This window comes from Hippocampus comes, unplaced genomic scaffold (genome assembly GCF_001891065.2).
Source record: "Hippocampus comes isolate QL1 unplaced genomic scaffold, H_comes_QL1_v1.1 scaffold126, whole genome shotgun sequence".
In the NCBI taxonomy this organism is placed as follows: domain Eukaryota; kingdom Metazoa; phylum Chordata; class Actinopteri; order Syngnathiformes; family Syngnathidae; genus Hippocampus; species Hippocampus comes.
In genome coordinates, this window is record NW_017805409.1 from 568908 (window position 1) to 588436 (window position 19529).

Consider the following 19529-nt stretch of genomic DNA (forward strand, 5'->3'; position numbering starts at 1 on the left):
TCTGTAACATCCAAAGGACTTCTAGTCAAGCCCAAACTGGTTATGAGCGTGTCGCGCTCCCCAAGTGGGCCGCAGTGTGACGAGAGTAGACGGTCACGGCGGCCCGGAAACGCTCTCCAAACCGGCGTCGCTTTCTCAAACAATCTCGATCCATCTTTGTTCTTGCATCTTGACGCGCGCGGATACTCGCGGCGCGTTTCGGGCGGCTCGATTCCATCTTCTCCGACGGCCCTCGCGGACACAAATGTCACGGAATCCAAACCGTCAAATGCCGTCCCAACGGGCCGAGCGCAACGCCGATGAAACAAATTCAGATGATTTGCGCTGGGATATTCTTGACATCGAATGTCCGATGGCAGTTGTTGACTCAACGGTCTCCGCTTTGAAGCCTTTTCGCGCAGAATCTTAATCCGCCCGCCCACATTTGCTCTGAATGAATTTCACCAAAATACAGTGCTGTGAATTATTTGATGCGTAGCAACGCGTCCAAAGAAAATCACATCATGTTGAAAAAAAAATCAAATCAAATCAAATAAAAATTCTTTTAAATTATGTATCGGCGCATCCCTCGATCTTATCTAATATGCCGTCATCGGCTGGAAACTCTAAGAGGCTCCTAAACCCTTTTGGGGAAAGCGGTTGCGACAGTGGACAGTTTATCATGTGATCAGGTTTAAAGGGTGCACGAAAGGGTTAAACATTTTCCGACTGTGGCGCTCTTGCGTTCTCCTCTTCATTCCGTCATTGCTCCCGGGGACGATATTTGCCACGCTCAACATCCGCCGCAAATGCATCACGTCTTACAAACACGATCAAGGACGCCGTGCGACTGAAATACAAACCACGCGGCTCGTTTGTTCGTCGCAAAAGTGGATTTTCATCCGGTGGAACGCATGGCTGCACACGTGGATCCATCGACCCCCCCCCCACACCGCGTTCCCTGCGTCATGAAACATTCTGTTTGGAAAATACTTTTGATCAGCCCTGTAGGAACGTGTCACCCCAGCTGCAGCTCTCCAGAGCTTCTCTGATCAGGCTGAGTTCCTCGCCACGGGCCGCGAATTAAAGACGGCGCCTTTAAAGCTACAACTCGCAACTCTTCCCCCCACTGTTGGACTCGCGATTTGTGGATATTTTTAACCAGTCGCTTGAGACCTACCTTTCGCTCTACATTCGGGCTACTGCGATCTTATCCGAATAAGGGCTAAATGTGTTAAATCCTGGTATCATGGAAAGGAGATTTTAAGAGTTTGAGCTGAGAAACTGTTTTTTTTTTTTTTTTAAATAACCCTGGGGAACCCACGGGGTCTAATTTGGCCCCTATAAATTCTGCTATTCAAATGCTACCCTTAAATCCCAAAGGGTCAAATTTGGCCATTATCCTAAATTAGGATTAAAGCATTAAATATTTGGAAAAACATATTTTGGTGTTCAGTGAACATATAGCAGTCGTTTAATGTATAATTCATCATTTTCCTAACCAACTGATAAAATAGCGCTTAGGATTGTCATTTGAGGCAGTACGATTGAAGTTGGAGATCGAACATGATCCACTCTGGTCGACGATCGATTTGCCGAGACTTGGAAGCAATGATGTCATTGCAATTGTCGCTAAGGTCCAACTGCTGACATCATGAAACTTGAACTACGGGAGAAGGATGCGTTTCGGAGTCACATGTTAACATTCAGAGCGATTGTGAAAGACTCCTTGTGATTGGCTCGTTACGCGCCAAAATTGCAGATGATGATTTCCATCCAGCCATCCATTTTCTGATCCGCTTTATCCTCACAAGGGTCGCAGGTGGCGTGCTGGAGCCTATCCCAGCCGTCTTCGGGCAGTAGGCGGTGGACACCCTGAACCGGTTGCCAGCCAATCGCAGGGCACGCGGAGACGAACAACCATCCACGTTCACACTCACACCTCGGGACAATTTGGAGTGTTCAATCAGCTTGCCGTGCATGTTTTTGGAATGTGGGAGGAAAAACCGGAGTACCCGGAGAAAACCCACTGCACCGTCGAACCCAGCACCTCTGCACTGTGAGGTCGACGCGCTAACCACTGGACCACTGCTTCAAAATCATTTGAGTTTCCAGCACTTCAAAAAAAAAGTTGACTTTTCCTGATGTATGGTGGCCGATCGGGAAAATTCATACGTTTTACCGAAATTCCCGATGGCCATCAGGCTCGCACCGGAAAAGTGTTCATGCCGCTTTTACAAAAGTCGTGCACCGGAGCAGGAACTGTCAGGTGCATGTTAAGTCATTACCCGGCACTTACTTCTCCAAAAGCGTTGGCTTATCAGGCGTACGTCTCAGCCCAAAGGCTGTCCGCTTATGTAAATGTAAATGGGACACTCGGTCGGAGTCACGTGCAGTCCATCCATAGCTGGAGTGACTGAGCGTATTACAGCTATTACAGATATGATTCAATAGCTGCGGTGACAGCGAAGCCCGAACGGGGGAATTAGGTCGTTAATGGAGATGTTCACCTACAATCACTGCTGTCTTTTCCCATCCAGCCGCGTCTTCTGTCTCTTTATTTTTCCTCACCTTTCATACTCCCCCCCCCTTTCCTCCCATTGCTCTCTTTCTGCTCCCTCTCTTGCAACCTTAACTCGCCTCAAATGGTTCCTAATAGCTACCGATGGAGATGAATCGATTGTTGCGCCAACTCCGATCGATCGGAAATTGCCTTTGCCATACAGCAGCGGGAGACGGCAAGCAGGCGCGCGAGCCTTAATTAAGTTAACAGTAAACGGCGCCGGCCCGCGTTTTATGAAGCAGGGCAAAAGTCGACGACGCTCAAACGACGGGTTTACGGGACGATGGTCACCAGGGTAAAAATGAGACCGTGTGTGGACATTCTTCCGTTTTTGTTTTCCCTCCGTGTCTCGCCATCGTCGCAATCTTCACCTCGCCTTCTCTCTGTCAAGCATTAACGGGACGAGCGGCGGAATTGGATCGGCATTTCTTTTTAAAGGTCACAGAATGCGGTGGCAAACTGGGGTGAAAGCAGGATGAGCTGGAATAAAAGGAGTTGTGGGGGCGGCGTTAATGGATATCTCTCACAATACGCGAGTCATTTCAATTTTTCTTTTCTTTATACTACACCGTGTTTATGGGCTGCGGTTGTCAAATATTTTTCGAATCCAGTCAAATGTTTCATCGATAATCCCGTCGATTGCTCAAGTAAAATTGATTTGGCGGTATGAAACGGAAGAGCACCTACATTAAAGGTTGTGGTCAACCATCCTTGTTTTCTGCTGTAGCATCTGCAACGTCTGAGTGCGTGCGGCTTGAAAAGGCGGCACCTGGCTGGATGACAGCGAAGAATGAAAGCGACAGCCTGTGAATGGAAAGTGTTTGTTTTCTTGTTGTTTGTTCAGAAAAATTGAAATTGCGCCGACAGCTGCGTCGACAACTTAAGTCCCGATGTGGTCAGTTTAATATTTTTTCACAAAACAATACTTTTGGTCTGTCTCGACGTCTGCAGGCAAATTCATTTGATTTTTCGGAGATACATACATTAAAAAAAAAAAACGAATAATAATTTTACAATTTTTTTTTTAATTTAAATTTTTTTAAATTAAAATTAGTCCATAGAAACGAAACATTTTGTGGTCTAAATTTCGAGCCCATATCCCACCACGCACAAAAAAAGGATTGAAATTGCTTTCAGCAGGTCTTACATTTGGCCCGCAGATCCCCTCCACGTGGCCCAACATTTTCATATCGCACGTGACTCCGCGATTAGCTGGCAGCTGAGGAGGCGTGTCTGCAAGAAGGAAGCTGGCGGCGGCTGATGAGGTCACGGCTTGAGAACAAAAGGAATCCGGCGAAAGATGGCTGCTTCTGAAATACGGAAGAGTGGGAGAGGAGAGCAAATGAGAACGACGAGGGACGGACGCAAGTTCCGGCGGCGAAAGATAAAAATGTCCACGCTCTCTCGTCTTGTCGCGCTTTTTGTGTTTGAGATGAAAGACACCTTTGTGTCCCTTAATAGTTGCAGCTGCCTCGCCGTCTGGAGCAATAATAATTATTCTTTGAGATCGCTTCATCGTTTCTTGCCATCAGACGCACCGAAATAGACTCGGAAAGTCACAGAAGGATCTCCTCGTTGCCTCCCCCTAACTGCCCCTTTCATCACCTTCATCTTTCGCGCTGTCAATCTCTCATCCAAGCATTTGTAGCGCGGGTGCGTTTGCTGTAAAAATACAATTTTTTGCACCAGTGGGAAGGCATTAAAAAAACAACAAAAAAAATTATGATCCAAGAGGATGACATTTTTCTCTCGACAACTATGAGTCTTCGGAAGCTTTTGCATTTTAACTCATTGAGTACCAGCCATTTCTGGACCGAGTCTGAAAAGACGTTTAAAAACATCTTTGGGAGTGAATGAGTTAAGCACACGTCGTCTCTTGTTCATCCAAGATGCAACTCGTTTAATTTAACGGAGGTCATCAGTCTGTCCTGGATTTTGTTGCTACCCGATGACAACCTAGTCGGTCCAGTTAAGGCATTTGAGAAAAATGGCGGCGGTATCGCATTAGAACACAAGACAAGTCCCTCAAGTGAGCATTTTGAAGAGATGTCGATTTTGGGTTTACGTTCAAGACGGCATTTGCGTATGATGAATAGTCATAGCGGTACGATCGGATTTCAAAAGCAGCTGTGTGATCATCAAGATTAGTCGCGCCCACTGAAGTTTATTCTTCAGAGCGTTCCCCCCCCCCCCTCCCCTTTCGTCACTTGACTACATAAAACATGGTGAGCAACTCGATAGTCCCTTGATCTCAAGCCACTACACTTGACTTCATAAAAAGGTTGAGATGGGGCTCCGCGGCAGCGCTCCTCATAAATGGCCGACGGCTTGCATTTGTTTCTCATGCTTGATCAGCTCGTGACATGAACATCCTTCTCGAATATTATTTGGTGAACAAGCGAATCGTCTCTGTGCTCCGACCGTAATTAATAAAAACAGCAGCGTTTGAAGATACGCTTGATGAAAACCTCGTTGCTTTCCTCTCGTCGCCTCCTCTTTACTGGTCAACTGTACTCGGGAATCTTCGCTTCATGCTAAAAACAACGCCAACGAATGAATTTGTCTTCCTGAATCAACTGCGCAGTACACTCGAGTGGTTACTTGCCTGAAAACGGAAATGGAGATTATCGAAGCAGCCACGATCGAGAATTTTTTTTTTTAAGAGATCGGATGAAAAAAAAACGATTCTTTCAGTTTTCGTGGGATGTTTGGGGTACCTTGGAAATCTCAATTGCCGACATTTGCCTAATGTTAAGTTCTGCCACATTGTCATCTCACCAATTTGGGGGAGTCACACTTTGGGGAGGACAAGCGGCCGAATAGCAGGAGCTCTTAATCCCCGATTGGTTTCTGTGCCGACATGAGGCAGATTTGGCAGACATATGCAGATCGACAAATTCTTACGAGGCAGACTCACATCTGGATCTTTTTACTTCACGAGATATGCATGCATGGATGCACTTTAACTGCTTGGGATTTTTAGTCAAGACTTGATACATGAAGGAGTCGCTGCCATACTGACTGTTCTGTATTTCCGCACTATAAGGCACACCTCAAAGCATTCAATTTTCTCAAAAGCCGACAATGCGCCTTATAATCCGATGCGCCTTATATATGGATCAATATTCAGATTTCTTGGATGTCGTATTTTAAATGTTCTGTAAAGCGCTTTGTTCCAACTGCTGCGGTTGTGAAAGCTCTATAATAAGAAATCAAGATGTATTGTATTGTATTCCCTTTAGCGTAGCTGCATCTAGTGGATGCATATCGCAACCGCAGCCACTATTGTAGCTTCTATTCTACGCGATTTATAATGCGGTGCGCCCTATATATGAAAGCAGTTTTCAAATATGCCATTCATTGAAGGTGCGCCTTATCCTCTGAAGCGCCTTCTAGTGCGGAAAATACGGTCCTCAAATTTTGACTGAATGCAAAGCTCGTTGACTGCATTCTAAAAAGCCTGATATCACATAATGATCTGTGTTTTACAGCTGAGCCCAGTGTTTGCCAATAGTAAATGAGCCAAGAACCAGATGGTCGCCTTTTCCATATTTACTCGCGATAATAAACACGAGCAATAAAACTTTCCCCTCCGACAAATTAGCGCCCAAAAAAATACAAATAAATCCACTTTGTCTACTGCATGTGCGACTGATTGATTACATCTGTATTGTGTATTGGGTGCGCTCCTGCCTCCCAGCTGGACCCTTTATTATCAGGGCTGAAGGAGACTAGGGGGGGTGGGGGCGGGGTTTGCCCCAGGGGCTTCCGTAATGGGCTGGGTGGCCCCTGACTTCTTGTAAAGCGCATGTGTTGGCGAGAGAAAATGAACAATTGCGCCACTAAATAATTGTCAATGGGAGGACTTACTTTATGCATAATGACATGGAGCTGATACACGAAGAAACACAAAGCCAGCTGAGCCCCGTGTGTGTGTGTGTGTGTGTGTGTGTGTGTGTGCATCTGCAACAACAGCAGGCGCTGTCAAGTGCAAGCAACGCAGACCTGCCCTGACGTGTGCACGTGTGGGTGCGCGTGAAATGTTATGTTGTACATTAAAGTCATTAGTGCGCCTCGCTGCTTTTGTGCCTCTCAAATGCAATAAACTGTTTTGTTGCCCCCCCCCCCTTCCCGAAGAAGCGACTGCTTAGTATGTGTGCTTGTGCAATGTCGCTGTGAATGGCTGTAGTGTTGCCATATGTTCTCACATTCGGATGTGCTAAACTCAGCCATGCATAATTGTGTGTGTGCATGTGTGTGTGTGCGCGCGTGCTTCATTTTCCAAAATATGCTAGCAATGGAGTGGAAAGTGTTGACGCTTTTCCATCTTTCCCGTCACGTCACCTCGTCTTTGTCCTCGTCTGATCATGCGTGTTTGTATATATTTAGCGCCGTCGCATCACACACTGCACTGAGTTTGTTAACAAGCACAGCGGGGGGGTGTTGGGGCTCTGAGCGCAAAAGCTGTAGCACCGTAAGATTACAGATTACACTTCAAATTCACAATAATGATAAAAGCGGTAACTGTAAACACAGTCATCCTAACCTCGCCGCCACCGATTGCCGCAAGTCGATTATTGTCCTGGCCACCGGGGGCAGTAGAATCCAGTCATACAGACACGATAAGAGGCATGACTACTCTTTGTAACTTTGTAAGCCATAATCATATTAGTTCATAGAGGAAAAAGAATGTATGCAAGTAAGTCTTGTGACGATACAGCCCATCAATAGCATTTTCCGAAATATGTTAGCATGAAGCTAATGGGGGCAATCGTCATGCAAAGTGGTTTGGTAGTTTTAAGTACACCACGTAGAAACGTCTTTGCTTTTTGTTTAGTCTGACAGTAAACGTCATTAAACAGCTTGAAGCCTACTTTCTGAAACAAATGTTCTCTCTCTGCCAAACAGCTGCTTGGTTTGAAATGAGTTGAAGTTCACTGCCACCAGCGAACCGCAAAATTCTACTTGTCAATTAGTGCGTGGATCCGTGCAAACTATTGAACGAGATAACAGTTCGTACAAGACCCTTGAGTTCTGCAGCTTCTGTCTGCCTCAGGCTAAAATGTGTTGAGTGAGAAAGAGGGGCAACGATTCAACTCGGCTTTACGTGCTTTTGTCATCTGCCAGGTCAGCGTCTTAGAGCGTCAGATCATTGACTTCCTGGGCTATCAGTGGGCTCCCATCCTGACGAACTTTCTCCACATCATCGTGGTCATCCTGGGCTTGTTTGGCACCATCCAGTTCAGACCGCGCTACATCACTGGGGTAGGTTTTATACGACATTTGAACAAGCCTCGAAGCGCATTTCTCCCACACAAGAAGGAGTATTAACATATGTACAGTATGTAGCGTAGCATAATTATTGTGTTTTGCCATTTTCCACTGATGGCATCAGTAATTAAAATGTAGTACAACATTAAAACGTACTGAGCGAAACGGATGTTAGCCATGCTAGCTAGCTGCCTCACTAGCGACTATCGTATTTATTTCAACAATAAGACACGCTAACTCGTAGCGGGTCGCAAATGCTTGTTTTACATTCGCGTCATTGTAACACATTCGTGTTCCTGTTTCTGAACTTGCGCATTGGCTGAACACAAAAGGCTATTTTCAGCGTTTTAATGGAAACCTGAAACGGTTCTTCAAGTGCTGCCGTAATGACAGAGTCTTAATCCGTTTTCCTCTCCCCAGTACGCAGCCTGGCTGGTCGTCTGGATGACCTGGAATGTTTTCATCATCTGTTTTTACCTGGAGGTCGGCGAGCTGTCCAAGGTAACATTTCCCGTCCTTTCTCGATTTTTGTTTTGCTGCTTCGCTTTTATGCAACGAATGTGCACTTGGCATACTTGATGAGGCGCCACCGTCCATTTTTCTTTTAATCATCGCCCAGATTGACGACGTTTCTAACCACTATCTCATGCCAGCCCAGCCTCTGCGTCCTTGTTTATGTGCCAGATGCCTAATGAGCAATACTAGTTGTCTTTAGTACTTTTTGCAAATGTGATTCTTTAATAGGAGTTATTTTGAGAACGCCGACAATACAATAGAGAAGATGCCGATATGAATCCGCTTACTTCCGACCTCCTGGCCTTTTTTTTTTTTTTTTTTTTTAGTTTGCAATATTTACAATTCCCTGTCAGTAAAATGAGTTGATTGGAATCAGAGATGATCTACTCGGGCAATTAATTAGGGCCAATCAGTTCTTTCGTAAACAGAAGAAATCAGTGCTGATTGTGCTTGATTGCAGGTCGGTGGTGGTGGGGAATGAATGGAAGGGGGTGGGAAGGGGGGGGGGGCGTTTTTCAGTGTAAATAACTTTTATTGAGCCGGGGGGGGAAATGTTTTTGCAATCAGGCATCTTATGCCCCGCTTATCAACGCGTTGATATTTGGGTTGTATTAGTTACAGGAAGGAAGAAAAAAAAAAGTGTAATTCACGCTTAATTTTCTTCAGTCAGTTTATTTTTCCCTCTGGTATTTTATCTCTTCCACAACACACAGGCCTTGATGTTGACATTCAAACTGTGCCAGAAAGTTATTCGTAACAATTTAATAAAATCTCCCGGTGGCCTGTGTAGGGGGGGGGGGGGAAACAGCCTCATTGATTTTGTTTTTAATTTTATTTCTACAAGACTCACAGCTTCTGAGGGCCTATTTGAACAGCCCCAACGAGCTTCATGGATTTTTTTTTTTGCCGTCATAAAAGAAACCTACATTGTTTGGAATTCGCTTTGAAAAAGCTGGTAATCCACCCTAGCATGTTGTCATATTGGCCTCGGTTGGAATCAACGACATACCCTCAAATGCTCCCCACTTGACCTTTTACCGAGTTGGAGTTGAGTAAACGAATGCCACCGCTCAGCAAACAAAACCAGCACTGTCAAAGTCTATGAAGCTGACTTTTGTGATTATTCCAGTACGGGAAAAACAGGCCTGCCGTGTGATCTCAACACATCTGTTTTCAAATGAGCCCCTTGCTAATTAGTAGCGCCTTCATCGATTAAACGCTGTCCAATCAGAGCGAGGCGCAGTGAAAGCACACGCAGCATAGCTTGTTTTATGACCAGAGCAGGATGTGTGTGTGAGTGTGTGCGGACATGAGTAATGCTCAAGGGCATATTAACCTTGACCGAGATATTATAGAGGGTGCCGCACCCCCAGATCAAACCAGCTTCACCAGCTGTTTGACGAATCTATCAGCACCGGTCCCCTGGCTTGTTTACTGACTCATTACGCCGGACGGCATATAAAACAAGGCCAAAAGCTCACCGTCAAACAAATAAAGCGGCAATAAAAAAAAAAATAAAAAAAAAATGTGTTAGTCCCACATTAAAAAAAGGGCCGACTTGAAGGAATTGCTTCACAATGAATCTGAGAAGAAAACGGGCCTCCTGTTTAAAGGCTCATTAGCGTTTGCACTCGCAGGCTATTAGCGGTAACGAGTGTTGGCTTAACATGGCCGCTCCCCTCGCTTTAATGTTGCCTTATCGGCTCTTCTCAGGGCTAAACCCGGCGGTGCGCCGCGTGTCAGCGAGCTTAACCTCCCGCCATCGCCGCGTCGCCGCGGCAGCGGTTAAAAAAAAAAAAAAAAAAAAAAGTAAGCACCCACCCGAAATTAAAGATGCAAGGTTAAAGACAAAAGTGTGGCTTCAAAGGATGCGTTAAGCTAATTTAAGCACCAAAAAATGAACACTGAGCCGTCGCAGGAGTCGGATAAGAGATGAAAGCTGTGCATAGATGATATGTATCGAACATTGGAGATATGAATAATACATTCAATATAATCTGCCTTTTTATTTATTGAGATGAAAAAGGGGGTCGGGGTCGATTTTGGGGCAAGAAAGAAAGAAAAAAAAGAGAAATAGTCGACTCCACTGACAGAGGGGTAACAAACGTCCGTCCCGATTCGTCGCAAGGCCTTGAATTGAACAAATGCATTATGGAATGACAACTCATTTGACTGATCTTTCAAGACCCACAGAATATTGCATGACTGACGTAAATTCCCCAATTGACAAGGTTGGGGTGCTACCAACCAGGTCACGGTCTGGTGGTTGGGAAGCTCTGGTTCATACAATGTTTAGACTCTTTGAGTGTGATCGGCCTAAATGTGTCCAATTTCTCTCCCTCAATGTGCCAAACTAAGACTCACCACCCTAATCTTTCTTTTCAACAGAAAATCTGTGCTGTTCTGAAATCCAAAAAAATGGGGGCCGAATTTTCAACGCAAAAATAAAGGCCGCAATCGCGTTAAAACGACCGCTTCAAAACAAATTGGCCGACTTGGTGTTGTTTTTTCCGGCAGAGGTTCCTCAGACTTTTTTGTGGTTCTGCTCATGAGAGACATGCCTACCAAATTTCATGTTGATCAGTGAAACTGGCTTGGTGGGCTGAATTTTAGACAGTGTAAAGGTCCAAATGACACCATCATGGCCATTTCATACCAAAATGGCTGACTTCCTGTGTCATTTTTGTGGGTCTACTCATGATAGACGTGCCTCCCGAATACAAGATCATCTTTAATACTGTGCAGGAAAGTCTTTTACAACATGCGTTAACACTTTTCTCCCTACTGTCAGATTCTTTTTACATGTTCCTAGTTCTAGCGGAGTCGTCACTTAACGTCGTAAGTGTGTAAACAGGATCTGCGATCGTTCCAGTTGCGACTGGTCATTGACTGTCTATACGAGAGGGGCGTTTAATCAAAGTTTGAAATGACACACCAGGCGACGTCCCATTTCATCGCCCTTCCTTTTTGCGCCTACAAAGTCAAAACTTGAAAACGTGTGTCTCGAAGTTGTCGCTATTCGAGGCCAATTGCAATTCAAACGATGACGCTTTGTGCACTGGCCAGTTTATTACATGACTTGAATACGCGCCGGCTCTTACTTTGAGGTGGCCCTGATGAAAGTCGGCTCCATTTTTCTCCATTAAGAGATCTGACATGCTTCTGTGTTTGAAAGCGCCTCCCAATCAGAGACGTAAAATTGCACTATAACGTCCTTGTTCATTTTTATTTGCCCCGAGTCCTCGTGTCCGGATGATACATCCCTACATTGCCCGCAGCTCTATACGTTTATTAGTGTTGCCATCAGACTCTCGGCTATACGAATAAATACTCAGAGGCCGGGCACAGCACGACACATTCAGCTCTTCACATTTACATAATGCCACATACTGACAGATTTGAGATATCGCAGTCAAATCCGTTGCGTTTCCTTGCGTGATGACAAATATTTGTTTGATGGATAAAATTACCGCCAGCGGTGGCGAGAAGTCATCCCGGGCTGTTTTGATGTTCATTCGGTGAGTTGCAAAGTCAGCTGTGATTCACTGATGTACATCCCCCCCACATATAAATTGGTCATCACGAGTCATTGAGAGAGTCTCGACTCACCATCCAGGCACTTGAAACCCTCCAAAGTCTATTGGAAGAGTGGAAACGGTTGCGGCTCGCAAGGAGTAACAGTCATTGTTAAGACCCCACGCGATCTTTGCTCTCTGCTCACTTTGCATACCACCACCCACACCCAACCTTTGCGAACCCAAAGTCTGCAGTACTTCTAGTATTTTGAACTTGGAAGTCAAGGTACAACTGCACATTAGAAAGATTATGAAAGACTCAGGTAGCTGGAATACAGTATATCTATCCCATTAGGTTGTCACGGGGCTTTCCCGTCGCACAATAACAAGGCACTCTGAAGCAGCCCCGCCAATGTGAAGCCCCTGGCCAAAAACTGGCTGTCAAGTGGGGCTTTGGAAGAATAAAAAAAATAAAATAAAATTCCCCCCCCCCCCGCTCTTCCATCTTTCCCTCTGTGACATGCATTTGCTCATGGCTGACAACAAGGCACTCTCTATAGCGTCCATACCAGTCCGAAGCCCCAGTCCACATGGTGGCTGTCAAGTTGTTTTTAAAAAAAAAAAAAAAAAAAAGAAACCCCCCCCCTCCCCCCTGTCGCTCTTCCAGCTTTCCTTGGGTGTCTGATGTGTTTGGACTCAGTTTACGAGGCGCTCTAAAGCAGCCACACTATCTTCAAGGAATACATATTCTCAGGGTGTAAGCATAGCGAGCTAGCTACAGTAACTGCCGCTTTTAGCCAGACTTTAAAAAAATAATAATAATTATCAAGAAAACTGAAAATGTGCGAAACGGATCTCCTCATCTGAGTACTACATAGTTCTCAGTCTACACGTTTCCAGTAATTATCTTCAAACCAGTATAATAAAATAACTTTGCAGGAGGCAGAGGCCATTTTGTGTTGCTATCCATCCATTTTCTAATCCGCTTATCCTCACACGGGTTCCATTGACCCGCCACGCATGTTTTTGGAATGTGGGAGGAAACCGGAGTACCCAGAGAAAACCCACGCAGGCATTGGGGAGAACATGCAAACCCTGAACTTCTGTACTGTGAGGCCGGTGTGCTAATCAGTCGACCACCGTGCCGCCATTTTGTGGAGCTTACCATTAAAAAAAAGTCTCAAGATAAGTTGACTGTGTTGACAGAAAGTTGAATTATATCAGGTTGAAAATGCTTCGTTTTAAGAGAGGAGCTTGTGGGGCGAGTAGCATATTCGCGTTATCATGCATGCACACAAACAGACACGCAGCAAACCGTCAGCAGTCCGTGGGGTGGTATAATAGATGCAGCCAGCCCCTAGGTGACAGAGGCACACACATTGACACATATCGCACTCAGCTGTCAATCATTTGCTTGGGGGCGGGGGAGGTTGGGCAGGCTAGGCGTGATGGTTGCATCCCTGCGTGGTCTCCTTAGCATACTGCATGTGTTAAAATGTGCACCCGGCTGTAGGTGTTGCATGTACAATGTGTTGTTTTGTCATGAGTCAGAAGAAAGCAAGGCGCACGCACACGCACACACGGTGTGGAAGAGGGAGAGAAGACGGTGGGATGAGGCGTGAAGACAAAGATGAAGGATGAAAGGCAAGAGATGGTGGGCTGGGGAAAATCGCTGTCTGCAATAACGCAGCATCTGAGATTCACTCGTGTAATCTGCAGATCAGCCCCCATAACCGCAACGCTTACATTATGCAAGCGCCCGAGATCATTTCGGCAAAAGAAGCACCAAATAAACACCGACTTAAAGTGTCACTCCCATTCCTTTTCTCCGTCGCGTTTTTTTTTAATGGTTTGATCCGAGCAATTCGGCCGATTATTCACAGTTGCTGTATGATTTTTACGCACTGCTGTGAATTAGCATTTGGCTTGTTAAAAACGCAGGCGGCTGATAAAACAGATTGACTGTAACAGTGGCGTACATTAGAATCACTCTTCCGACCCATAAAAAAAAAACAGATGACTTCTCTGTAAAACGTAGCCGTCTGTTGCGGTAACAGAGATCAAAGGGGCGTTCATAAAGTATTGGATCTGTTTATTTTTGTGAGATTTGACCTCAAAAGTCGAATACCAATAAGACATCGTTGTCCTATTACTGCTCAAATGCCTTCCCATACTCCGCATGCTTGTGTGGATTTTCTGCGGGTACTCCTGCTTCCCCAGACTTTCCCAAAACATGCAATTCAGGTCAACGAAGTCTCTAAATTGTCCCACATGTGTAAACACGAGCATGAAAGGGTGTTCGTATCTACGCAAGCCCTTCAGTTGACTGGCGACCAGTCCTGGGTTTACCCCTCCTTTCACCCACAGTGAGCATCTGTTGGCGTCACCGAAGTCAAGCACTGTCGAAAATTGATAGAAAGCGCAGCTCTCCGACTACAATTACAAGAAGTGATTTATGACGAGAGGCGTGGCCAACAGGCTTTGAAGAAACCGATCAACGTACCGAGAAACCGAATTAAAGTCCGTCTCAAGCCCACCTGGGATATTGTACACTGGCGACAATTTAGAGCGTGACGGCCACGTTGCTATATTGACTTCGTCTCTGTTTCGAGCGCCCCCAGCTGCCACATTCGGCGCGCACGCGCGCACTCAAATAAATAAATAATTCCCCAGAACCCCCCCCCCCAACCAATTTGATAGAAGAGAGGTGCTTGAGGCATTACGGGTTAAAGTCTCATCCAAGCACCCGTGGGAAATCACAGGCAAACAATGTAGGGGAGATGCAGCATGACTGATGACATTTGGTGCAAAACAGGCACAAACCGAGAGACAAACGCAGATGGAGACAGTTTGTTAAATAGAGTGAAAAATTAACTGGAGTTGAGAATCAAGCTTATTTTTCTGACCTCGCTTGCTTCTCAGCCTCAGCGTGTCTTTTGTGTCACGACGCCCAAACCGCGGGCGTTTATTTACCGCCTGACTGATTCTCGCTACACGACCGCCGGAGCCTGTGTTGTATATTTAGACGAGGCAAAAACGAGGTCAAATGCGATGCGGGGATCTGCGTGTGTGCTACAAGCTACGGTGGGTCGGATGCCGCTGATCTCAAACAAATACCTGTCGGGCACGGCTTTTTGTCTTTTTTGTAACCTCCGGATGCACCGCCCTTTTGTATTGTCTTTTTCCAGGCATCTTTCAAAAACAAACGCCTCCAAGAGAGATTTTTTTTTTTTCTTTCCAATTGTCAGACATTTGAACCTTGTAAATCGGACAGGTGCCAATCGTGTCTGTTTTTTATTACGTATGTGTATGACGAACATGCTGGCCGAGTTCGACGATGTGAGAGGAATCTGGACTACCCGGAGAAAACCCACGCAGGAATGCAAACTCCACACAGGAAGGCCGGAGGCAGGATCAAACCCGCGACCTCTGCACGTGAGGTCGACGCACTAACCACTCGAGCCGCCCGATTTTAACGAAAGATATAATAAAGCTCCATGTTTGTTTGTTTGTTCATCCTTCCACTGTGTAAAATCAAACTGCATACTTAACATTTGACATTTTCTCGGCTTTAGATCTTGTTCAAGCCCACTACTTATGGAAGGATTAAAACTAATGCGCAAAATAAAAGAAAAAGAAAAAAAAAAGTGTGCGGAGCGGTCATAAGATCATTGATTGATCAATTTAACCCCTTCATGCACCCTGTAAACCTGATAACATGATCAGCTGTCCACTGTAGTAGCCGCTGTCTCTGAAAGGGTTAAGTGGATCAAAAAAAAAAAACAAGTTTGGTGTTAAAAGCGCAAGAAATTTGTACTTCCAAAATTTCCGACCAGTGTCACAGAACTCCGAGTCGCCCGATACAGTCACATACTGGCCCTTGGGCCACCGAGGCCCCTCTGAATGAAGAACGCTGATCTTACTCAATAAGGTTAAAAAATATATATATATGAATACGTTTTGAGTCAACATCGCCACAGCTAGAAGGTGACGAAAAATCCCAAAAGTTCTTTCAGTGTCTGGCATTGACCTCGGGAGAGGTGCATGAACCCTTGCCTCTATCCGTCCATCCATCTATCTATCTATCTATCTATCCTCCCCACCTTAATATGTCCCTCGTTCACAATCTGTCCATGAGACAGAAGACCATTTTGAAAGGCCCCCCGTTTCCTCCTCCATTCCTGACTCCCAAGGGGCTTGGAGACAAAAGAAGAGAAATAGGAAACGGAGGGGAAATTGAGCGAGAGAGCGAGGAAGGGAGAGAGACGTAACCACAGAGAGGGGGGAGGGGGAGGGGGGGAAACAGACGTGGTTCATTGAAGCGGCAGCACCAGTGCAAAGTCGGGGACAAAGACCTGAGAGCACCAGGCATTTGTGCTCTCAACCTCAAATTATTTTCCATATACTTGAACTACGTATGCCTTTGTCGTACGCATCATCGGTGAGTTTCCATTCAAGGTTTGTCATGTACACTCGTTACCGTCAAGAGTTAAAAAAGAAAAAGTTATAAAAGACATTCAAGTCGACTGCACGCTTCATATCCGATTGTGTAACCTCAATGGTTCTCTGACTCTCATCGCCGCCCCCCCACCCCCCAAAAAAAAAAATGAAGTGCACATCATGCTTCCACTGGTATTTGCTCTTTATCGATTGTTGTGGACGATCGCGGCTCATTTAAAGCCAAGGCGGAAGATAAAATAAGAGCGGGCATCGAGGGGCGAGACGGAAATGAAGATAAAAGGAGGATGGATGCAGGTTGGGGCGTGGGGGGGATATCAGAGGCAAGCGTGGAGACAATGGGAGGCCGATGAAGAGCGATGACAGAGCCCAGTCGGCGCACGAGAAATTTCGTGAGATTTTTACTCATTACAAAAGACGAGCACAACAAGGGGAGACGGTATTAATCAGAGCTCAGCACTAATGAGGCATTAAGTCATTACACGAGAAGAGAAAGAGACCCAAAAAAGGAAAAAAAGGGGGAGACAAAGGAACGCGCCATATAAATTAATTAGGTGGGAACATTAGTGGGGAAAATGAACATTTTGGACGGATGAGGCGGCACAGTCGAGTGAAGATGTGACAGCGGGATGAATGGAACAGAGCGGCGTCCTCACTTCTGTTGTTAATGGAGTCACCCGACCTTTATCCTCAACAACTGTGCAGCGAACAACCATTTACGATATACGTGGCCGCCAAGGACATGTTGATCAGCAGTTGATCAAGGCACAACTAGGACGGTTCAATACTGTAGCGCACAGGTGTCAAACTCAAGGCCCGGGGGGGGGGCAGATCCGGCCCGCCATGTCATTTTATGTGGCCCGCGAAAGCAAATCATCCGTGTCAACTTCCATGATCCTTGCTCAAATCTGGACCGAAATGTCAAATTGTCAGGTGTAATAAATAACGTTGAGATTTTGCAATAATCTTTTTTAAACCCCGTTTCCACTCATTTGGACAATGACTGAATAAACAACAGTTGGCTTATTTCAAAACTAGTAATCCATCAATTTGATTTGTTGTGTACAAGTAATAATACGATGTGATGATTAAACATTTCTTCGGTTTCACTGTCGTAATGGCCATCCGAGAGAAAACGTAACTTCAAAGTGACCCGTGACAAAAATGAGTTTGACACCCCTGCTGAAGTGCCTTCTCAATAATATTAAGATGGCTTGGAGCGGCAGTACATACCTCACACCTCGGCTATTTAAAACCATCATTAGAGCTTTTTATATGCTTTGTAGCCGAATCTTTTTTGTGATCCAACATCCCTCTCTTGCTGCCTCAATGGAGCTTCTACATCTTATGATTTATTTTTAGCCACCAACATCCCTCCGCTTTCTTTATATCTCTTCATCTCGCCGCCCGGGAGATGACAAACAGTTTGGCTTTAATTAAAATGCGTTTAAAGGGCGGCTTGACATTTGGCCTCTGCCGCCGCCCATCCTTCCTCCGCTAAGCTAGTTTCACCTCTGGCTCGCTTTCTCTCCATCTCCCCAGGACTCCGACCTTGTCCTCACCTTCAACCTGTCCATGCATCGCTCCTGGTGGATGGAGAACGGCCCCGGGTGCAGGGTGACCCCCATCAGCCCACCTCCTTCTTGGGCCCCCGAGGACCACCGATACATATCGATATCCGGGTGCCTGATGGACTTTCAGTTTGTGGAAGTGGCTCATTCCTCGTTGCAGATACTCCTGGCTGTAAGTACAATCGCAATCCAATTTTGGCGCTGCCTCGTCAATTCAAGAGAGCATTTCGAGTAAACGGTCCTAACTTGATGGGTCGTCTCTTCATCCCGTCTTTTACATCTTATCATAATACGTTTGGAATGGCGTGATTAGGGCTGCGACGATTTATTTGTATAACTCGAAGCAAAATCTTTATCCCACAGCTCTGCGGTGACCATTTTTATGTTACTGCTGACGCGAGATAAGTTGGTGCGGGGAGGGGAAAAAAAAATCGCATAAGAGAGAATCTCTGAGGTTTGGGGATCATTTCACGCTGAAAAAAAGGAGATAAAGTGCGTAGCAAAACTGGCTTACACAACGGCATGTCGACAATCTTCGAAACAACTTGGGTAACATACACATCGGCCAATTAGCTTAACGCCGCCGGTTATAGACGACTTTAAGCCTTCAGTGAACCTGACATGCATGTAGGTACATATAGAAAGCAATAAATAAAGCTTGGGCGAGTGGGGGGAAGCTAAACAAACATTTACTTTTATCACTATGTGTTGGATACGCTGGGTATGTCAACGCAGGTGAACAGCAAGCCAAACTCCAACTTCATGAGCTAGGAAACTGAGCGTCTTGCTCCTTTATTACGGTCGTGTTGACAGCTTACAGTAAACAACTGTGACATCAGCTCGATGAAAATGTTGAATGAATGTTGACAAAAAACTAATTTAAAACATGTATTAGCTTCTTGTAACCAAATAAATACAACACAAATCGTCCAGTGCCAAACAACAGACATAAACGCAGCTCTTGAGTGTGACAATGACAAACAAAGCATTTTCGCGATCCTTTCGCATGCTAATTAGCTCGTTAGCACTAACTTACTGCTACGTTCGTACACTGTGCTCCGCGCTAGCAAGTTTCAGGGACAACACGAAAATTATCTCCGAAACAGATTTCTAAATACCTCTAAACACAATCCAACTTACAGCCATTGCTTTCGAAGGTGGACAGAAAAGGAATGTAACACAGAAGTAGCAGTTAGAACGACCACAGTCAGGCTTTCAGCAGCCACTCGCCCGACATTTGCTACCCACAATGCATTGCGACTACTAACTACGTTCTCAAAATAAAATACGGGTAAACAAACGGCGACTAGAATGATATTTTAAACACGATTACCTTTTGCGTGGAATAACATGAACTATGACGTTTCAAATAAGAATATGTTTTGAACCCCCTTTTTTTTTCTTTTAACCGTATGAAACGCCTTTGAAACTTTTACTGTGGGCAGAACAATACATACAATTAGTCTTTAACATTGCGTCTTGTGACAACTCCAAATATTTTCCACAAAAATGAGTCAAATTGTCAGTTAGCGCAGCACGGACTAAACACAGAGTCTACACTTAGCTAAGTTAGACATGAAGCCCCTTCAGCGATACTGTACTGCCTTCTTTTCGTTTCATCTCTGCCAAAACGATTTCCCACTGCCCGTCGCTCCA

The 19529-nt window shown here is 45.4% G+C and overlaps 1 protein-coding gene across 1 annotated transcript in view; it reads left to right on the forward strand.

Moving 5' to 3' along the window:
- nkain2 (sodium/potassium transporting ATPase interacting 2) overlaps window positions 1-19529 on the forward strand; it is a 50674-nt gene that overhangs the window by 17665 nt on the left and 13480 nt on the right. Inside the window, exons 2-4 of the mRNA XM_019873748.1 lie at window positions 7670-7807; window positions 8234-8314; window positions 17845-18045. Of these exons, the coding sequence (XP_019729307.1) occupies window positions 7670-7807; window positions 8234-8314; window positions 17845-18045 (420 nt within the window). The remainder of the gene's footprint in view (window positions 1-7669; window positions 7808-8233; window positions 8315-17844; window positions 18046-19529) is intronic.